This window comes from Gambusia affinis, linkage group LG07 (assembly GCF_019740435.1).
Source record: "Gambusia affinis linkage group LG07, SWU_Gaff_1.0, whole genome shotgun sequence".
In the NCBI taxonomy this organism is placed as follows: Eukaryota; Metazoa; Chordata; class Actinopteri; order Cyprinodontiformes; family Poeciliidae; genus Gambusia; species Gambusia affinis.
In genome coordinates this window covers 16224779-16246387 of record NC_057874.1, presented here as the reverse complement: position 1 = coordinate 16246387, position 21609 = coordinate 16224779, and the positions used below count along the sequence as shown (strand labels likewise).

At 40.6% G+C, this 21609-nt stretch overlaps 1 protein-coding gene across 7 annotated transcripts in view; it reads right to left on the bottom strand.

The window, feature by feature from the left end:
* Positions 1-21609, bottom strand: part of LOC122833397 (plexin-A1-like) — a 228391-nt gene that overhangs the window by 117017 nt on the left and 89765 nt on the right. For all 7 annotated transcript variants that reach the window (XM_044120874.1, XM_044120868.1, XM_044120873.1 and 4 more), the window contains exon 4: positions 6126-6266. In XM_044120874.1, coding sequence (XP_043976809.1) covers positions 6126-6266 — 141 coding nt within the window. The remainder of the gene's footprint in view (positions 1-6125; positions 6267-21609) is intronic.

Genomic DNA, 21609 nt, shown 5'->3' with positions numbered 1-21609 from the left:
GTGAAGGTGTTAGTTGTAATTATGTAAATATTTTTCTAGGAATATAGTTTAGCACAATGCTTTAAAAGCCAGGTGGTTTAGATCAGAGGGAGACTCTCCCTCCTGTTATTTGAATGCATGTCATTCTGTGAACTGGAATGAAATATTTAAAGAACTGCATAAAGAAAAAAATTGAGACCACTACAATTTCTGGATTCTGTCTGATTTTTCATCGCAAACCAACAAGCAGCATGAGAACATATTTTTTGCCTGAATCATACAACGATCATGTGAAACTTTAAAAAACTATCAGCTGAAAGTAACACGCCTCTTTCCTGGGGTGCTCGAATTTGTCTAAAAATACAGGTAAAAGTACTCGGACAGTTGTTGGAAGTTTTTCCTTCACGAAATGCGCCAGAGTGTGAATGAGGCCACCGACACACAGCGCGCAGCAGTGCATGACGAGCCATATTGTTAATCATACGCTGTGAGAGCTCATTTCTGTGCTGAGAAAAGGTGCTCTAATAGTTTGAACTCTTGTAATTGAGTGCCATATACCTACATCACTATACCCCTCCACCATTTCACCCCGGCCCCTCCCTCCCAGTGACTGTACTCCTGTGTCCGCCTCACTGCACCCGGTCTATTAACATTTCCATAACAATGACCATCTCCTTGGTTAAAAGTCTGCATGTCTGGGGTGTGGACACATGAGCACTCCCAGAAGCTTTGCAGCAAGTAGACATAAAAGCTAAAAAATCTGAATGCTCATAAATCTAAATGAAGAGAGGGAGTGCCTAATGGGCTTGGTTAATTAATATTAGCAAGAAAAATAATACATTTAAATAGTCCCTCCTCTTTTATCTTTCTCAGCTTCTAACAGTAGCCCATGCTTAAACACTATATTATGTGCTTGTTAACTTCAGGATTTTCTCATTCAACCAGAGTTTGATAAATTGTGGGAAATTCATCTTGAAGCCACTTAGAACTGACTGATTAGCTGTATCTATCCCAGTGAAATGGCAGTCTAGACTGATGCAACCAGCTGCTTATTATGTATGTTGATGTCACTCTGTGCTAATGTGTTTGCTAACGAGATTGGCAGTGAACCAGTAATATGTGGATGTAAACAGATCAACACACACAGAGGACTCGTGTCTGACGAAGGCCTTTGGGGACGATATTACTTGATGAGGCCATGTTCAGAAACCCAACAACACAAAGAAGGCCATTGTTTGGGATTGTAGTGACTCATACCAGTAGCTTGTAAATGGCACGAGAACCGTGTGTGTATAGTTAGGGGCTTGAGGCTTCAGACTCTTGAAAGATTTTTGTTGAAACATTGTTTTTTTTTTTTTTTTGACATAATGCATGAAGAAAGAGACAATGCTGTTGGTTGCCACGTAAACACAGTCTGCAAATATTTGTGAAAGAGTAACTAAACCCCAAATCAACCCTTTTGTTGCTGCTTAAATTGCTCCTTAAAGGCACCGTCCTTTAAATGTTTGTGCAAATTGTGACATTTTCATGTAAACCTGTTTAATTCTGCAATATCTAGCATGACCTTCTTGGGTTAAATGGTGACTAATGTGGTTGAATTTTCCTATTGGTTAAAATGCCTTTGCTTTACATAACATTTGAAGAGCTTGTAAAAAAAAAGTTTAGAATTAATCTGATGTTTCACATACTGCCACACATTTACCAAGACCGTAAACAACAGTAGGTCTTGGGATAGACCGTAAACACAACTTCTTATGGCTGTGTTCTTAGGACTCTAATAGCCAAAACTTGTGCAGATGATAAGAACTTTGACTTTAGGCTTCACTGCAACTGTCTGAATTGCTTGCTGTGCTGCTGGTTATTCGTGATGCAGTTTTTCAATAATGTTCAATAACAGTTGCATTTATACAGAAATTGAAATGCACACAGTTGTACTGTTTTTGCTAATTATGTAATCTCTGGAGACAAGCAGAGCTACTGGATTTTATTGGAGGAAATTCATTAAAGAGGGCAGAATAAAAATACACATCAAAAGGTCAATATTTTAATGTGAAGTATTTTGTTCTAGCCACAAAATACATTGAGGTTTGTGGTTCTAAATTAAAATGTAAAAACATGTTTGAGTCTGAAAACATTTTGTGTGCAAGATGTTGAGTCATTAACACATGAAGGTTGTCCTTACACACAGTTTTCCACAAGTATATGGGGTCTGTTTCCTGTTTCCAAGTTGCTCTCTTTCGCTCCAAATGCAAGTCGCCTTCCCACACCAAAGATGAATATTCATGCTTCCAGCAATTAGCCAGTGTTGCACACTAAGGCACTACCATATTCAATAGCCGTCTTGAAAGGAACAACGATGTGTGCGGCCATGTGTGGATGACATTGAGGCCGAGCAGAGAAAGAGAGGGGAAAGAAAGCTCTGGCTGAGGCTTCAAACGCTGTCACAGCTTCCTAACTTTGACTATAAAATGGAAAGGGAAGTGATTTGATGATGAAAAGTCTTGACTGAGCCAAGACACCATGAGATGATTTCTTACGGCAAGAGTTTTGCTCAAGAGATGCTTCAAAAAGTTGGTACTGACTCAAAGGGTGACATTGCTTTTAGTGAAGCTCGTCGTGCAGATAAAACAACTCCAGCGAAGCAGAAGCACAACAACATCATCACTGCTAACCTGGTGCAAAAAAAAAAAAAAAAAAAAAAAAGATTTGCATCCGTTAGAAGATGTGTGGGTGGAACGTTTGGAGGTTACTGAATGGATCATTGTTGCTGACGTTTAGATTTCAAAAATGTCAGCAGCAGGTGACTTTACGAGTCGCTCCGACACAAAGTGAAATCTGCCATGGTGATAAACAATAAGCTTTCCAGTGAAGGACACAGAGCCAGCAGAGTGACTGCAGTCAAAAGTAAGCTGATCTAAATTTCCTGCAATAACACACCATCTCATCAAACACACACACACAGCGGGGCCGTCTGCTCCTGCTGTCATATCCTCCATTGATAATAACGACAGTGATGAATATAGCTGGGACCGAGTGAGTCATAAATCACTAGGCCTTGCGCCCCCAACTCTGACTCAACGCCTGCGCCTCCATTTGTGTGTGTGTGTGTGTGTGTGTGTGTGTGTACCAGCGTATGTGTATGAGGGGGGGACTTGTTGTAAGCTACGCATCACTGGATATGTCCACTGACACCTTAATGTGCTTGGCTTGTCTTAGGAACCCCCACAGGCAACCAGCTACACACACACACGTGCGTACGCACACAGGGTAAATACATAGGTGTGTGTCTACTTCCAGAAAAGAAAAGAAAGTAGAAAAACTCTTCCATTCTGTCTTCCCACACCCATATTTCTCTAGAACCTATGATTTTGAGAGATGCACCCATTTGAAATTTGAGGTCTATTTCTGATAATCAGCGTTTGCAATGCTTTGATGTTCTAACATCGGTTTTGGTTTCTTAAAGGCTTATTATGTGCATTGATAAAAAAAAAAAAAAAAAACATCAGAGAAGCTTGGGACCACAGATGGCATCTTATAGTCAGAGAGGGAAAGCAGTTATTTCCAATGAATACGCACAGAGTCACTTAGTCACTGGATGACGATTAATCATCTTTGTTGGATAAAATTGAGTACATAAACAAGGAATTTGACTTTGGCTCCACAGTCTCACAGGGTGCATAAATTAAGTGTTTGTCCTTCCTGTTATCTGCTGAAAGTCTTGGTCTCTCACAGACTGAATGAATGGCAAGGATATCTTGGCATGAAATTTGAATTAAAACAGCCTCTGACATCTATGTTCTTCATCTGGTTTTATTTCAAATACCTCACTGGTAATATAAATAGCTAACTGTGAGTCTTCCTTACTCAGTACCAGTGATACAAAAATGCATTTATTGATTAATGAAACGTCTGCTTTTTGAGTCAATCAAGATTGAAAACCATCCGATTCTGGTCAACAAATAGTTTAAAGATACCTCTATGACAATTCTACTACTGTTTAAAATTTACAAAGAAAAAAAGTGTTAATGTGTGTATGTGCATGCGGTTGTATGGGGGCTGCAGCAATATCAAGAGATCATTAAAAATATGGGAATGGGATCAGTGGAATGCATTTGAGAGGGGAGGGCTCAATTTTGGCTTAGACAGAAACATTAAGAGTGTGTGTGCGTGCGCATGTGTGCGAGTGTAGCAGCTGAAGAGAGGATTTTAAAAAGTAGGGATGGGGGCATTGGTAGAATAGATGGAGGGCAGAGGATAAAGATGAGGGTAGGATGGAGGGTGAGCGAGGGGAATTGCCCCCTCGAGTCATTAGTGCTGAGGAGGAAAGGGCTGGGGTGTAGCTTGGAGGTCTGGCAATGGTAGAACCCCTTTCTGCTTAACCCAAGCCTGCTAACCATTAATGGGGATCAAACACAGCGAGATGAAGAAGTGGGTACGTATGTGACAGATTGAATGTATGGTGTGTGTTTGAGTGGGAAAAAGGGCATGGTGGGTGTATGGAGGCAGAATGTCCACGAGTGTGAGAGGCTGTTCTGGCGAATGTGTGTGCGTGTGTGTGTGTGTGTATGAATAAACCATTTGAGTTTGAGTTTAAATTCCCATTTTGTGTTTGGGTCTATACACAACACTATCTGTCCATGTGGCCCACAGGCTCTCAGCTGCCACAAAGTGTGTTTAATCCCACTGGTGCATGTAAATTAATGCATTAGCAACTGAAGATGCATCAATTAATCTGCCAGAGATCCTAACCATCCAGGTCAAATGGAGAAAACTGACAACAAAGGTTCTCCTATTGTTAAAATCAACAAAAAGAATCTGACAATTTAACCATCATGATAAAACAACAAATTTGGTCTTTATCTATAAATAGAATAAAGTACCTATTGTCACATGATAGACTTTTAGTTTTACTGTTAAGTGGTAAACAAGTTTGTCTGCTGTGTAAAAATAATTTTGTTTTGCTGAATTAAAGCCTGTGTTGTTTCATATGAGTTATGTGGTCTCTAATATTTCTAATAAAGTTCCCAGTCGTTTGTGCTTCTCTTATTTTAAACCAGAAAAGGGTAAAATGGGGGATTTTTAAATATTACAATATGTACGCAGCCCGCAGTAATTTTGAGTCTTACAGTAATATGTGCTGATTCACACAACTCTCCCCCCCGACCGCACAGCAATTTACAGGTTAATTTACGTTAAGAGACCTCAGTCGAAAAAGTTGTAGCATTCTGCTTTTTAATCAAAAGTTTAGTCATTACAAGGAGCTGGTTTAGAAAGTTTATTGATTTTTGAGAGTAAACTTGCATTATTATGCCATTACCATTGTATTACTTGAAATGGCCTCAAAATTACAATATTATTTATCGAAACTGGTATTTTTAATCATACCAACTCATGCCTACACATACAGCTTTTACCCCAGTAACAACCAATTTTTCTGTAGACCAAAAAATATCTTCCCATTATGCTGAACCCCATTTCCTTCCTCTCTCTTCCCTCCATCTCAGCATCCTTCACTCACGGCACTAATGAGACAGAAAAACGAGGGGAGCAGCTGGGCCTGGGGAGCGACAGAGATGCGACATGCTCTCCTCTTCCTCCTCACTTCTCTGCCTCTTCCTCCATCTAGCTCACCATTAAAACAGAACAACCTTCACCAGAGGTGGGGGCAGCTAATGACCACTTGAAAACATACAGACACACACACCACATGTGACCTGTAACACTGCCTATATGTCTCAGTGTGTGAAATGTCTTGATTATAAGCAAACTGTTAGAGGGGTAATGTGTAGCTGGGTTGAATGCGTACAGCCTTGCAATTAAATCCAGTGGGGATGCACTGTGCAGTGATTGTGCAGTGGGGAGGAAGGTTAAGATATACACAAATAATGGCTAATGGGGGTGAGATCTGCTCTGGACAGCTGGTAATAAGGCTACTTTGGGGGAGCTGATGTTTCAGGCCAATTAAATTGCGAGTGAATGTAAATCACCTGTGGTGGAAAATTTAATGAGGCACACTGTTGATAGCTACATATGCGTGTTTGTGTTTAACACATGTAGGAATTTCAGACACCTACTTCTGGATCGCAGCTGCACAGGGAGAAGCGATGGACGCAACATCTGCAGAGCATTTGCTGCAATAACCTCACCTGTCTGTCGGTCAGAGTGTAGATGTGCTGCAGGTCAGGGCTGAACAGCATGTCTCTCAGTAAAGGACTTCCTCCTTCGCTGACGGTCACCTTCTCGTAGAGCACCGCCGGACGGCTGGAGCTCACAGAGTTCACCAAGATCTATGAGGAAATACACAGGAAAACCATTTTAGATGTGAACTGGTAAAAGGTTTTTTGCTGGCAACTCCTCAATTTTTTATTTCACAAAGTTTTCGAAAGATACCATCTTTATTTCTTCATTAGAACCTATTGATATTCGGCGGTCCAGATCCAGATGAAGTCTCATCTGAATCAAACCTACTTGTACAATTCAGCCAGTAACTTTTTAACCTCTGCAATGTGAAGTCGCAGATCTCGCTACAGCTCTTTCAGCATGCATGACAATCGCAGCTTGAGAACTGATGTAGCTGAAGACTGCAGTTCTCAAGAAACATACCACAAAGCCATGGTGCCCAAAGTCAGTCCTTGAGGGCCGGCATCCTGTATGTTTTAGTTCTCTCCCTGGTTTAACGCACCTGGACCAGATGATGGCTCATTAGAAAGCCTAAGAAGAACATTGACATGTTGAAAAGGTTGTTGGTACCACCAAAGAGAGAACTGAAACACGCAGGATGCCGGCCCTCGAGGACCGACTTTGGGCACCCTTGCCATAAAGGGATCCAGATCCCTATATGATTATTCTTACTATTGGGAATTTGAAATGTCTTAAACAGCCCTTTATTTTTAAGCAGTCAAGAGATGGTGAGAGTGGGGATTTCCCACTCAAGTCATTTTTATATGAGGTCTTGTATACATGTAGCCGGGTCTTTATAAAAACAAATCTCTTCAACATTGTTTGAAAAAATTATATTCCGCACACAGGATTGATTCAAGTGTTCATCCACATGAACCTGCTGAATTACACCATGGGCAGTGTTTTAAGCATGCCAAGCCCATAGGGGGCAGAATAGGGTAAGTCTAAAACCTATGTCAGCCAATCATAATCCTTTAAACCAACTATGACTTCCTGTTAGGAATGAAACATGGCACCAGGAGGTTAAATTTGTATGGACAGACAGTGAGGTTCAACTACTTTTAAATACCGTGTTAAAATATAAAGTTAATGAATAAAACACAAAACAATAAATTGAGAAGCACTTTTTTTCCTTTATAACTCAATGTGTTGGAGCAACTGGGCTTGTAAAAAACAAAGCAAAAAGTGTCTGAGCAAACATAAAAATCAGCACCTTTCTGAAGAAGTCCTTTTCCCTCCACTGCATTCCCAAACATTAATGGTCAGATATGTGATGCCAGCACATTATTTTTTACCGACTATAATGCACAGACATCTACATTTCTGGTTTCCCATGTGCACATGCAAACACATGAAAGAAGAATTCCCAAAACTCCACCTTGGTCTGAGTGTTTATTAATAATGACTCTTAGTGATATTAAATTGACTTTATAAGTGGATGAAAGGCCAATACACATAAAAATGTATGTGGTTTCCCAGATATCCGGCTCCATATGGACTAGGGCTCAGAGTTCTCGACTAAACTCCTTAGTGTAAAATTTGAAATGTTATACCAGCCAGATCTCCAGTGAGCCTTTCGCAGCCAACATTTAAAAAGAAAAAGAAAATATTTTGACACGCTTTGGTTGCTAAACTGCATCACAGGCTTTGCAAATAATTTTTGATCAATCTACAAAAAAAAAAAAATCCAGCTTTCCCTGCAACAACCAAAAACCTCTTTGTAAGTTTCTGTCATAAACCTACAAAGACGAGCCCCCCCTTTCTGAGCTGCCTTCGGTCATTCATAAATTATTGATCAAAGCTTGCAACATCCCGCTTTAAAATACTCTCCGACTTGCATTGCAGTAGTAAAGAAAGCATGAAGTGGAGCTCTGTAGCATCAATACAGAGCATAAAACAAGAACCATAAAACACCTTTTTTTTGTGTGTGTGTAAGAATGCACTTATTTGGATGAAAGCCTGCCCAGCTAAAGCCGCCGTGTAAACAACCCTAACTGCTCAGGAGCAAACATCAGCACGCTCACAAAACAGCCCGTATGGAAACACTCCGATTTTATTTCTTAGCTTCCGCGAATAATTTGCCCAGATTTGGAGCGTAATGGTGCAGATACAAGATAGGAGATTGGCTGGCCGAGATGGCTGTGAGCCAAATCCATCTCAGCAGCAAATGAAAAGTGCAGAGCGACGGGGGTGTGGAGGGGCGGGCTGGGACGAGCGTCGGCTCTCTATTACAGAGCTTTGTAGGCCGGTGCCGCTATCAGCCCTCAGTGACAAGGGAAGGACAGCAGGCGATGAGTTGCTGGAAAATGGTCCTGAACACACACGGAGACAAATAGGTTCACATACAGGTAGATGGGAAGAAAAAAAAACCCCGGTAAGATGAAAGCCGACGTACACAGACAGAGACGGATACATATGATAATGCTGTTTGTGCTTTGATGTGTACATACACGCAGAGACGGGGAGGTGGGGGGGAGAAACACATGGCTGGGTGCTGAAAACACACACTTTATAATGGAAGAATTTATTTACAATCTCACCAAAAGAAACCAGAGGCAACAATCCCATTATCTCTCTCTCTGTCTCTGTGTGTGTGTGTGTTTGTGAAACAGAGCGAGATAGAGAGATAGAGTGAAAGAGCTCATAAGGCTGTGATAAAGCACTGGAGATGAGAGGAAATATGGATGTTATTATCTAGATAATGGGGCCGTAAACAAAGGATACATTTCATTCAGGGATGGCTTGCAAACGCGCACCGCTGCACAGTTTATACGTCCACACAAAGAGGCTGATATGCAGAGGGAGGAAAAGAAATGCTTTTGTTCGCCGAGCTCCCTGCATCCTACAAAATATGAGACTTTTCCAGTTCACTGGCTAATGACCAGTCCGAGCCCAGACTGGTTCTGCGCACAGAAAGATGAGATAATAAGGAGAATGAAAGGCAGTCTGTCAGCCTTCCTGTTTTCTGTTCGAGTCCATCTGCTTGTCGGTCTGTGCTTTCTGTTGGTTTGCAAAATCCCCAAATCACAAACTGATTTCATCATCCAATCTTTGTCTCTGCCCACACCTCGTTCTGCGCCTCTGACACCGAAGACGCAGTTCATCCGCATCACAGACACTTCTCGAGAAAGAATGACGATGAGGGAGATGGTACACGGGACGGCGAGGGAGCGAAGGTAGGTGACGTGGAAAAAAATAAAAACATAGGTAATAAATCCCTTCAATCAATTTGTCCTACGGGCGCCGCAGCCAAGGCTGGCCGGAGAAACAGACAGACAAAAGAGTGAGGGATGCAAGAAGTGAACAGACGGGTGGAGGAATGAAAAGGTGGGTGTACTGGACGCATAAAGAACATCTAATAAAATCAAAGCGAGCGGCCGTGCCTTGGAATGCTGCGTTTAATCTAGTAAGGTTAAACAAATGTGTGCGCTGGCAAGCTTGGTGGCGTGGCGCACACATTTGTGTTGGTTTTCATATTCATCTGTGAGCAGTATTAGCGTGCAAAAGTCAGCTTGATTTACAAATCGAGGAGGGTATCCCTCCCATCTGTGTGTACGCTGAGCATTCTGAATGCACATAAAACAAGCTGAGAAATCAATTCAACAGTCTGCAGTGACAGGAGAAGGTGCCTCAGTTTCATTGTTTTCTCTGTATTGCTTAGCTCTCCACTAAGTGCTTGATGGATGGCTTCACAGAATGATGCTGTGCTTGTGCTTTCAAGACAAGCTGCAACCCTATTCTCTTGTCAACGTGTATAATGTAACATTAACAGACTTTAAACACATTAGAGACATTGCTATAAGTAAGGGGAAAGGAAAACAGGAAGGAGAAAGTAGAAAGATTACAGAGAAAAACACAGAGTAAACTCACAATGCCTGAAAAACACAAACACAAACTTCAGTGTGTTATACTGGGACTTTACATGATTGAGCTATACAAAGTTGAGTGCAAAAACAAATGTTTTACCAAAAAAAAAAGTTTAAAAATGTGTAGTAAATCTGTATTTACCCCAATTTATTCCCATACCCAAAATGAAATCCAGTGCAACAAGCTGGATAAAGAAGTCACCAAATTAGTGTGTAAAATAAAGTCAGACTTTGTTTAATGTAATCTCTGTATAAAATCTAGCTGTTCTGTTTATTAGAAAACGTTTGTGAATACAGAGCTTCATGAAGACCAATCACCACAACATACAAGTCTTTCAACATATTACGCAGCACCGCCATACAAAAATTAGAAAGAAGAAAGAAGAAATAACTGGCAGGGCCTGGAGAGCACTAATCAGAAAAGCAGCTAAAAGACCCACGTTAACTCTGGAGAAGCTGGAGAGATCCAGGGTTCAGCTAAGATAACCTGCTAACAAATGTTAAACTTCATGACAAAAAGGCAAAAATGAAGGCGCTCAAACATGACACTTAAAGATTAGAAACTCCAAACATAAAATTCTTGTTTATTCCATCTTTGGTAATGCTCGTCAGTTTTAAGAAAAGGGAACAAACAGAGATAAAGAGGAACATCTTGCTCTCTGGAGAATCCTGTCCTTATCACTCAGAAATCAAAATCTGTTACAATAACAAAGGAAAGTTTGTTCAAGGGTAACTTCGGCTGCAAAAGTGGACCATTTCCAATTCTCCTCAACATCCCTACGGACTTTATTACCAGACATTCAGAAACCCTGCATAATCCCTGTGAGAGAAAATACGACTGCAAGTAAATAAACCAACAACAAACAATCACCACAATGCAACATTCCTGAATACCACCCATAATCCTCCTCCTACAACATCTAACATTCATTTCTCATCTGTACTATTAGTATTAACATCTCCCCTCTGCCTGCCGATCCACCAAAAAGCCCCCGGTGTTGGGTTTTATCTGTGCCAGGCAGGCCTGGTTAGCTCTGATAGAAATACTGGATAGCTCGCTTGCTGATTGGGATGGCTGGCAATGTGAGGCTGAGAGAGGTGGGTGATAAGACAGTGGCACACCGACAAAAATGACGCCTGTCGTAGCCGTGAGTTAATTTCAGATTTTACAACAAGCGAGAGGGATCGAAGGGAGGAGCTCATACAGGGGAGTGGCTGAGGGAGCCGAGAAGAAGTCCAGGAGAAAAGTGTTGCTTTAGGGTGTGAATTGAAAGCACAGCATGAAACACATTAAGAGGAGGTAAAGAAAAGGATGGAACGGTCCATCATAATTAAAATCAAACTGAGCAGAGCAATACGTTCCAGGTTTTGCCATGTAGATCTGAGAGGTGCAGCAGCACACAGTTTAGATAATGGACTAGACATTTCACAGCGAAGTGTGAACGTAAATGCGCAGGTCTCCTCCAGCCTGAACAATATAAAGAACGTACACAGCAGAAACTTGACAATAACTATGTGCGGTCGCCGATAATTGCAACAGGCCTCTGGATTCCTGCCTTTGATGTGACAGGAGGCCCCATAGTAAATGTGCATGTGTTTAAAGAGGGCCCGGTAAAGTGGGGAGTTTAACATGAAGCTCTGCAGAACAAAAGGAAATGAAAGGAGCAGCATTATGTTGATGATGACCAGGAGAGGAATCGCGTTCAGCAACGGCCGAACTAAAGGATGTGGTCATGAGAAGGTTGAAGGAGTGAAAACAGAGTGATATAGCGAAATGACTTGGATACCTCATCCTGGCACATTACCAAGGCCCCAATGTTGTCATTTTTACTCATACAGTATTATTTCAAACTGCAGAAGAACTATAAAATGCCCCTCTAAAGAGGAATTTCAAGCTAAGCATTTAAAATCATAGATAAAAAGGAACATCTCTTGATAATAAGGCTTTATTCCAAATGTCATCATTATTTCTAAAGCAAGGAGGCATTTCTATCAGGCAAACACAGCCTACATAATGCTTGCTTCTTGTGAAATTCTCTGATTCCATCTGTCTTTTTTTTTTGCTCGTCTTAGCAGTTTTCTATCTCTAGTACTGGTATTCGGGTAGAAGACTGGAATCACTCTCGTCTTATCACATCACGAGCTTGGCGGGATCTGGGCTGTGCGAGAAAAACAGATCTATCAGCTGCTCTTAAACAGCAACAGATGCTATGGAAAACACCCATTTTTCTTGCTAGATATGTGTGTGTTTCAGTTTCAAACAGAGATCTCTGGTTCCTCTGCTCCATATCTGTGTGAATACCATCCAAATATTCTATGTTCACTCAGTTCAATGAGAAATTCATAGTGTCCCATATGTAATGTTTGCTAATAATGCAGTTATTCCTTAGTTGATTAGCATTCTGTTTGTAAATATACCATCAGAGTTGCTCCCCCTGTAATCCTTGATCCAAAATGTCTTTTTTGAAAGAACGAGCCAATATTAACTATTTATGGACACTTTTATCTAATTACTAAACCTTTAACTACAATCTGAGACTTTTAACCCTCCAAAAAACAAACAGAAATACACAGGCACATAAACTGTTGCCAAGGGAGATTCTTCTTCATGTATAGTAGAATGTGTGCATATATATGTCCATCTGATCCATGATTGACTGTCTTTTATAGGTGGAAGCAGATGGACCAGCACACATGAGCGATTGCCATGATACAACTAGGGGACAAATCCCCCACTACCACCACATACACACACATTCTCAGCACACGGGCCCGACACATAGATGGGCTTAGAGTAAACCTTAACCATATGTAGGTCAGACACTTGGATACCAGGCAGCCTTTGCCTCATTAGGACCATGACAGACTAAGAGGCATGGTGACATTGATGGAGGAGATATGCCCTCGAACATATCTGCTCACACACAAACACAGGAATGTGAGGCAGTCGGCTATCAAAACACTTCAGGGCTGGTTTGTTTAACGCTATGAGAAGAAAGGAAAAACGATCAATCTTTCTGAAAACTTACTACGTTAATTCATTCATCAGTTCAGTTTTGTTTACACTTATAGAAGAGATTCACAACAAATGTCACCTCAAGCCACTTTACACAAACAAGTCTAATTTTGTACAGAAAAATACAAACAAGTCAATGTCAACAGAACAAATTCAAAGGCCCATTTAGTGTTCTGATTCCACAAAAAGCAGAAAGAGGAATTCTTCACTCACCTCTACATTTCACTAATTTAAAAATGTTTATTAATGCAGATGGAGGCACAGAGGAGGCATAAATAAAGTTAGAGTTCTAAGCATTTTGGGAAAGCAGAAAAGGGATAAAGAAAAAAAGCAACAAACAAAGGACATACATTTAAGACAGTGGATTAGCAAATAAAGCCTGAAACTATTTTTCAAAACTTTCCTTCTAATTTTCTTCCATACTTTTCCAAACCAGAATAATACTGGAATCAAACTGGAAACTCCTTTGAATGTTTCCCTCATAATTTTAGTTTTTTGCAACCCTGATGTTTCAGGCCTTGCTGCACCTGACACATCCCATCAGCCGACAAGATCAGATCTGGGTAATCTGCCCAACTCTTTCGTATCACTTTACTTGCACTCCCGATCCTCATTGACTAGACTTGGTATTCATCCACATGTCTGCACTGCTATTACTCGTGTGTTTGCGAACCTGTGGCCTTTCACCAACAGTGCATGCTAAAGGTCACAGTCTCCCTCAAGATGCAGCTGCAGAAACATGCAACAGGCTGCGGATAGCTGGATGGGAAGAACAAAGGCCCGAGCTACATGTGGCATTATTCTGCCGCCGTGCATCAATGCATACAATGTACAGTGAGTATGCCGCCCACAGCAAATTAGACCTATTCATCACTGTTAAGGACTCTAATTCCCACACTTGCTAAAATTAAAAAGACGCTGTCGTTCCTCTCTATCGGCTCCATCGTCTTCTTTCCTTACGTGCTCATGAATTCATCTCCCTCTCTCACCTGAGCATTCCCAGCATCACTTTATCTCTCCCTTTTCCTCCCTCTCTGCGCCTCTTCCTGAGAATTAAATGCCTTTAGCGAGCAGTCGTCAGATAAGTGCATGTAGCGAGTTGCTAGACACGGCGCAGCGGCAGCATTTCATCTTCCGACCATCACTAAATCACACTAACTCAATCATCAGCATGGAGCTACACAATCACACACACACAGCTGCGAGTGTGAGCAGCGCCACATCTAGAGCGGTGCTTTACTATGACTGATTTTATCAGCTGTCTTGCAAACAGGGGGAAGAAATTGCGCCACAACATTATCATATACAATAAGATGAGGCTGCAAGATAGAGGCGTCCAATTGAACGCCTTTTTAGTGTCGCAATTCAAATGAGAAAAGACCTCCTCTTACGCCGAGATGCAACACAAATCCCTTATGGGATATCTAACCCGAAACAATATTACACATTTACATCAAAGGCTGCTGAGAGTGTAATTTGCGTTAAAGAAGTAACATGCGCCTCAAATTTAATATGTGTATGTGCACATGAGCGGAGCAACTTGTCACATTGCTCCTGCAGTGAGGCAGGCGTTTCTGGATGACTGCGGATCGTCTGAGCGAGCGAGGAGGAAAAAGAAAGGGGAAAGCTCTGCTAACAAGCTGCTTGCTGCCAGCATTATCGTAGACAGGAAGGTGGAAAAACTAAACAAAGATTGCAAAGAAAGCTTAATGCAATGAGGGGGGACCGATGGAATCATACACATGGTCTCTATCCCTGTTTGTGTCGTGTAGTTTTACAAAAGCAAAAAAAAAGGGAGTGGAGTGTTTGCGTTGAGTGTGAGTAGGAGTAAAGGAGGCTGAAGGCTGAAGTGTGTGCTTGCTTTTCTATGCAAGCATTTGCATGAGAATAAAAGTACTTGTGTACAGTAAATACATTAAGTCAGCGATAAGAAGAGGAAACAAAGAGCATAAAGCATGCACACGCTCTCCTGTTGTTGATGTGAAACTATGCCGCGCGGCTTGACCCGCCATTTACAGACTGCATCAGCCATTCACTGGGATTATAGCGAGTGGGACCTCATCTTCAACTGTAATTATCCAGGCAGGTGTGTGCGGGAGTGTCTTCCTATGGGAAAGCCAAAGTGATTACATGGCCACTGGTGCCTCTAATAACATCTTTTAGTGGGAAGTGGGAAGGGAGAAGGAGAAAGAACGGGTGGGGGTAAGATGAGTGATTTCCATCTTTCTTGGGGACGAGCGGGAAAATTCTAGGGGCTGTTTTGACTGTGCTGTCTGCTTTGCGAGTGTGTGTGCAGATGTTTGCAATATATGTAACACAAGACTCTAATGGGGGAGGCATGGTGGAAACCACATTTTGGAGTGACGTGTGCCAAACCATTCCAGGCCGCAAACTGCCAGCCGCATTCTCCGCTCTGCTCCTTATACAAACTTCTGGAAACGTTACCATGGTCACAGTAATCGTCTCTCTTTCTTTTTATTTTTGTATTTGTTTTGACACTTTGTTTCTTCTGTTAATCTGCCTCTTTTCTTCAAGTGCCATCCCCAAGCGACATTTTCATCGTCTGTTATTCCAAAAACACAGTCAAAAAGGAAACGTTCTCAATAGCATAAAGTAAGCCAGCTGAAAAATCAAATGAGCACAAAGTGGAAGAAAGTTAGCACGGGAATCTTAAATTTGCAATTTAAAACATTTAGGCACAACAACATAAAACGTTTGGCAGCTATAAAACCAGTGGAATGTTGATGGTGTTTAAAATGAGCTTTTATATTGTGGGTTTGAATGATTTATAGCTGTGGTCAGGCTGGTCAGTACTTCATTTTGGAGAAGCAGTAAACAGGAGCACAAGCTTTTGTGCTTTTTCTGCATCTTTGTTTTTCTTCCTTATAATATTACTGAAACTGTTAATCAGGACATGATTAACAGTTTGTTGCATAACATTCAGAGACGCCTGAATTTTTTGGAGATAAACTAACCCAAACTGCCCTATGACTGTACATGTTAATATGCCTTTGGATTTACCCCCACATGTCACTATTTTGTAGCTTTTGGCACAGAAAAAGTTTTAGCATGTCTGTACCAGCTTAGTACACTGCAGTGACAGAAAGTTTTATTCATTCTTCTTTGCAAACTGACTTCAGCTCAGTCAGATTGGATGGAGAGAATCTGAATGGCAACTTTTAAGTCTTGCCACACATTCTCAGTTGGAGTCAGGTATGAACTTTGACTTAACGCATGAATATCGTCCATCTTCTAATTGATTGTGACCAACTTACCAAATGACTGTTTCAGTCTGGTCGAACAGACTTCCACGTGTTTGTTGGGTGCCTACCTGGCTTATGGCAAACTCCACATAAAGCTTCTTATGGCTTTCTTTAACAATGTTTTGTTTTTCTTTTTTCCTTGCCACGCTACTAAAAAAAGCAAACTAACCATTAACAGATTCTCCTCCAAAGTTACGACGGGGTTCTTGGCTGTTCCTCTGAATTTTACTTTCATTGCTGGGTTTATTAGTTTTGGTGTTTCACTCTTTCCATTTTCAAATGACTGATTGAACAATATTCAATGAGATGTTCAAAGACTTGGACAATTATTTTATTTAACCTCCTAAGATGTTGCATTTAACAAATGGTTCTGGTTCCAGGAGAGCAGCAATGACTATCAAAATCTATTAACAAAAAATTATGAAATGCAGATTGTTTTATGTCAATGACATTTGATAGCCTGCAAGTGATTTCCTTATGTAGTTTTTTTGATAATCGAGTTCTTCATTTTAACAAATTTTTTTTTTACTTTTAAGAAGAATATTTGTGATTGTAGGGCTCTGTCTGCAGAAATGTTGAGTCGAAATCATGGAATCTATTACCACAGGATGCTGTGAAGGATATTTGAATACTTATCTTCAAATAGCATAAACCAATTAAAATATCACCCATGTCTTTCTTGCTATACTGTTTTCTAATTGAACCTTGTTTGAAGAGTGAAAACACTGTACATAAAACAAAATGACAGCAGTTTCCTGAGTGTGCTATTCAACCAGTCTTTTGAAATGATAATTGTCTGTTCATGTCACTATCATACAGGGTTATTCACAGAGATAAAAGTGCCATCTTCCTTCCTCTCAGTGGATGACTGGGTCAAAGGTGCAAAGGCTGCATGATTTGCATTTCATATCATATTTGTGTGCCGCTTTTTATCCCTGTAGAAAACGAAACGGTGTTCCTTTCATGACTGCATTAATTTTGCCTGCCATTAAAATCATCTACTGCTCCATTGCATGCATCAGTATGGGCGTCTGCTTCATCATTTACATTTTGTCAGAGAATTAACCTATTTAAAAAAAAAAAGGGACCAAGATATGTTTCGTAAATTCCCACACTTCCTATGGAAGACATTGGCATGGCAACCTCAAAACAATTACAGCACAGAGTTACAGAGGAAGTGAAAGCAGAGAGTTTGCCTGTCTGCCCAACACTTCACAGGACAGTGTCATGAGGGGAGCAACTCAAAAACAATAAATATGCATATTGCTTTTGACTTTTATTCGAAATGTGGTATGTGACCTGTAGGCCTGGAAGGGATTCTGCTGTTAGTTTAACCCGGCTGGAGTGTTTTTGTGTTTGTCTGTAAGGCAGAGCTCTGTTTATCTTGGCGTGAGGTTAATGCATTACTTTCTGCTGGGAGTCAGACAGAGATGTCCTCATGGACATGGTTAAAATCATCTGGGTGGAGGAAAGTGTGGTCAAAAGGGTTTCAGGTTAAAATACCATCAGTCACCTACTTGTCAGTCATAAACAACATGACAGAACTGAACATATTAACAGTAATCAATGGAGCCTTTTGTTGACTGGCAAAGAAACCACTTTTTCTATCCGTTTCTTATATGATTTTTGCATTCACATATGCAGTGTAGGAATTTAGCTCTTTGTTTCTTCTCTTCTTAGCTGATTTTACTTATTCAGCATCTCCATTCAAGCAAAGACAGCATCAGCTTCTTTCTTAAACCAAAAGCATGTCTGACTCAAAGGTATGACGAAACAAAAGCTAACCATTTTCCTAAAGCCTTCACTGCCTCTTCCTCAAACAAGGCCACCCACTTTTCTGGCCAGATTGCTAACCCCTGTTTGAGCAGATTTGTTTAATCTGGAACTGTAACTGAATAAATGTCAGAGCAAGTAGACTCTGGATAAAAGTTAAAGTAGGCTGGCTTTCATGCCACTCCTGTGTTCTTTTAGCACTTTGTCTTCTGCTTTTTTTTATCTCCTTGTTGTTCATTCCGCAATAATCTCCTCTTCATATGTTTATGTCTCTCCATCTCTTCCAGCTCCCTCCCAGCTCATTCTGCTCTCCGAGTATGCTGTAATGGTCCACAGGGAAGGCCTTGGCTGCTGCCCTCCAAATAAAAGGAGAATAACTGATTTAAGAACCAAAAGGCCGGACAGAGGGGAAAAATCATGTGTGTGTGTATGACAGATAAAGATACACACAGAAAACGACTACATGAAGTCAAGTTCAAACTTGAATAGGATGAGAATGTCAGAACAAACATATTGGGTACAAACAGAGAACAGCTATAATTGAACCTATGCGTGAAAACATCAAGGTTTTCTGCTAAAACAAATGCAGAATCAGCAAGTTAAACGATATGCTCCATGCACACACACACACACACACACACACACACACAAATGACAAACGTAATGCGACCTTTCAATATTAAAATGTACAGAGTTGTCTGTTGTCTGCACAGAGGAAAATACATTTCCTGGATCTGTAAGGGCCCCCAACTTCAACACCCCATACAAGCCATTTTCAACATTTCTTTAACACACTAAGAAAGTTATGCAACCTTCATTTTGTTTAGGACAAAACACAAAAAAGGAAAATGTTCAATATATGTCAGCATTAGGACAACATCTCCAGTTAGACAAACATAAAAGATGCTAAATATGAACTGGTCAACCTTGGACCAGAACATGCCACATAAATTTCAGATTCTTTAAAATCAGGTTTGTGACCTCTATGACTATTCCACTATCAAGTAAAAATCTGGATTGTTTTATATTTTAACAGCTTGTTAATTGCCCTTTGAGGACATTCATGAACTTGATTTTGCCCAAAATTAAAATGAGTATAACACATGTGCTGTAGGGGAATAGCATAACTTCCTAACTGGTTAGCCGCTAATGATGCTAAACCCACCTAGTTTTCAAATAGGACAAATCTACAGAGTAATTTTACCATTTAAGAAATTTGGAGAATTAGTGTTGCATTTGATCTCCTGTAGTTGAAAATTTAAAATACTTTAATAGTAATCAAATCTTTCTGGCAACAGGACAATATAAAATATTACAAAATACTTTGAAATGATTATAAATTCTCTATTTAACAGCTCTCTCTATTCTTTTAAAGTTGATGCAATAAAGACAATTTCTCATCAAGCCACAAAAAAGCAAAAATCTTCATCCAGAAACCAGAACTGTGCATGGTTGTCTAATGGGGTGAGTATTTCGTTACAGCTCTACAACAAACAAGCTTTAATAATTTCCATAGCTCATGAAATGACTCCAGTGGAAAAACAATGATGATGACATGTGTTTGACATTTCCTTCACCCCACCCTTGTGCATTTAAAGATGGCAAAATGCTTAAGTTTCATTGCTCAACATCTGAGTTTCACAATTTTACTTAAGAGTCTTGAGCAAACTCAACACAGTCAGTCAGGAGGATGACTTATCAGGGTAGAAGAGATTTAAACTTAGGTTGTCTTTTTGAAACGATGTAGGAAATAAAACTAAAAAAATAAATACGTAGAGATATATTCCTTAGAATGTGTTCAAAGACAGGTGTGTTGCAGTGATTCATAAGCAAGACTGCTGCGCCCTGAGTTTATCAGGTACTCTTTCATTCCATCTGGGCCGTTGAGAGCATGATGTTGATTTTTATCTCACTCCTCCCCTTTTATGAAAAGACAACCACAGATTAGTGCCAACATGGGAGTGAGTCAGAGCCGTTCAGCAGCTGGGACTCACTGGGAGGAGGAACGTCAGGAATGCGGTTCGCCCTGTTCAGTTCTGCACCTGTAAACCGTAAACACATTATGACTGGTTTCTTTCTCCTTGTGCAACAGAGCAGGCCTTTCTCATAATTTTAAAAAATCTGACACTAATAACCCTAAAACAATAATTATTTTGTCTTTTATATTTATTGCTATACTCACTACATGTCTTCAAAGACAGGCTTATGATACGTTATTACTGCCAAAAATAATTAAAAAGCCAGTTGAAGACGGAAGCCTTCCAATAGGGGATCACAGTTTACTGCTAATTCCCAAGTTTCAATCTGAAACTGAACCACGATGTTTATGACACAATGAGTATTGCTTGTAGAAGAGGGCAGCTGATAACAGTGCAAAGGTTTGTTCTGCCTTTATCAAAAAGGTAAATGTCCAATAAAGCAGATGCTGAGCTGCCAATGAGAAGAGCTCCAAGGTAATAAATTATTCTGCCAGAACATCCCATTGCATAAAAAGCAGTGACTGGTACACTCAAGCAGGAAGTGGGTGAAACTTTGCTGCCTGCAGCCTTTGCTTTATAAACTCACTGTGTGATTTTAATAATCAATCTGTCAATATTTAAAGTGTATGTTGCACGCAAATTAAGGGAAAAGCAAAGTGCTTTGTATTAAATGGAAAAAGGAGGCATTGCATAGTCCAGGCATTTGTGTTACTTGTTGAATAATTTAGTCAACATTTGACAAACGTAAACAAAACTAAGAAATACAACAAAAAAAGGCTAATTAGAATGCAAATAAAATAGAGTTAAACTAAAATCCACAAAATAATTAATTGCAGCAATAAAACAAAATAGGCAGTTTAGTAAGTAAATAGCAAAGGCAAACTAAAAGGGCAACAAAACTACATTATATAATTCAATTATTATAAGATTGAATGAAAAACAAATTATCTAAATTGCTCAAATTGTCCTTATTTGCAACAAAACAAAAGTTACATTTTCCTTTGAAAGCTCAATCGTCTCTGCTGCCTTCAGGATCAACAGGAGAGGGGAAGAGAAGAATGGCTCCCTGTGGGATTTTGTTCACATGCACATACAGTCTAAGTGTGCTCTACACTTGGTGTGTCACTCTCAAATTACATCTATTAATACCTCACACGGCTCTGTATAGTTCACAGGGGTTCACAGATCTCAGCCAAAGACGTTTGCAGCATGGACAAACAACAAGGGGATTCCGCTCCACCCTGCACTCCACCTCCACTTGAGTGGATTTAGAAACAGACACAAGCAGGTGCACGAACACACACAGAGCAACGTACACTCCAGGAATGCCACAGCAGCAGCACTGCAGCAGCTGGCGAGACCAGGTGGAGGACAGAGACCCCGCCTCTGGTTTGGGCGGTAGCCATGGTAACAAAACAGGGCCTGACCAATGGCCGCTGTGCCCCACAAGGACAACTCGGGGTGAAGTCTGTGTTTGACATCCAAAGCTGTCCAGATGATACAGCCCACCCACGTTCTACCACATTCCTGCCAAATGATGATAATGAGAAGCT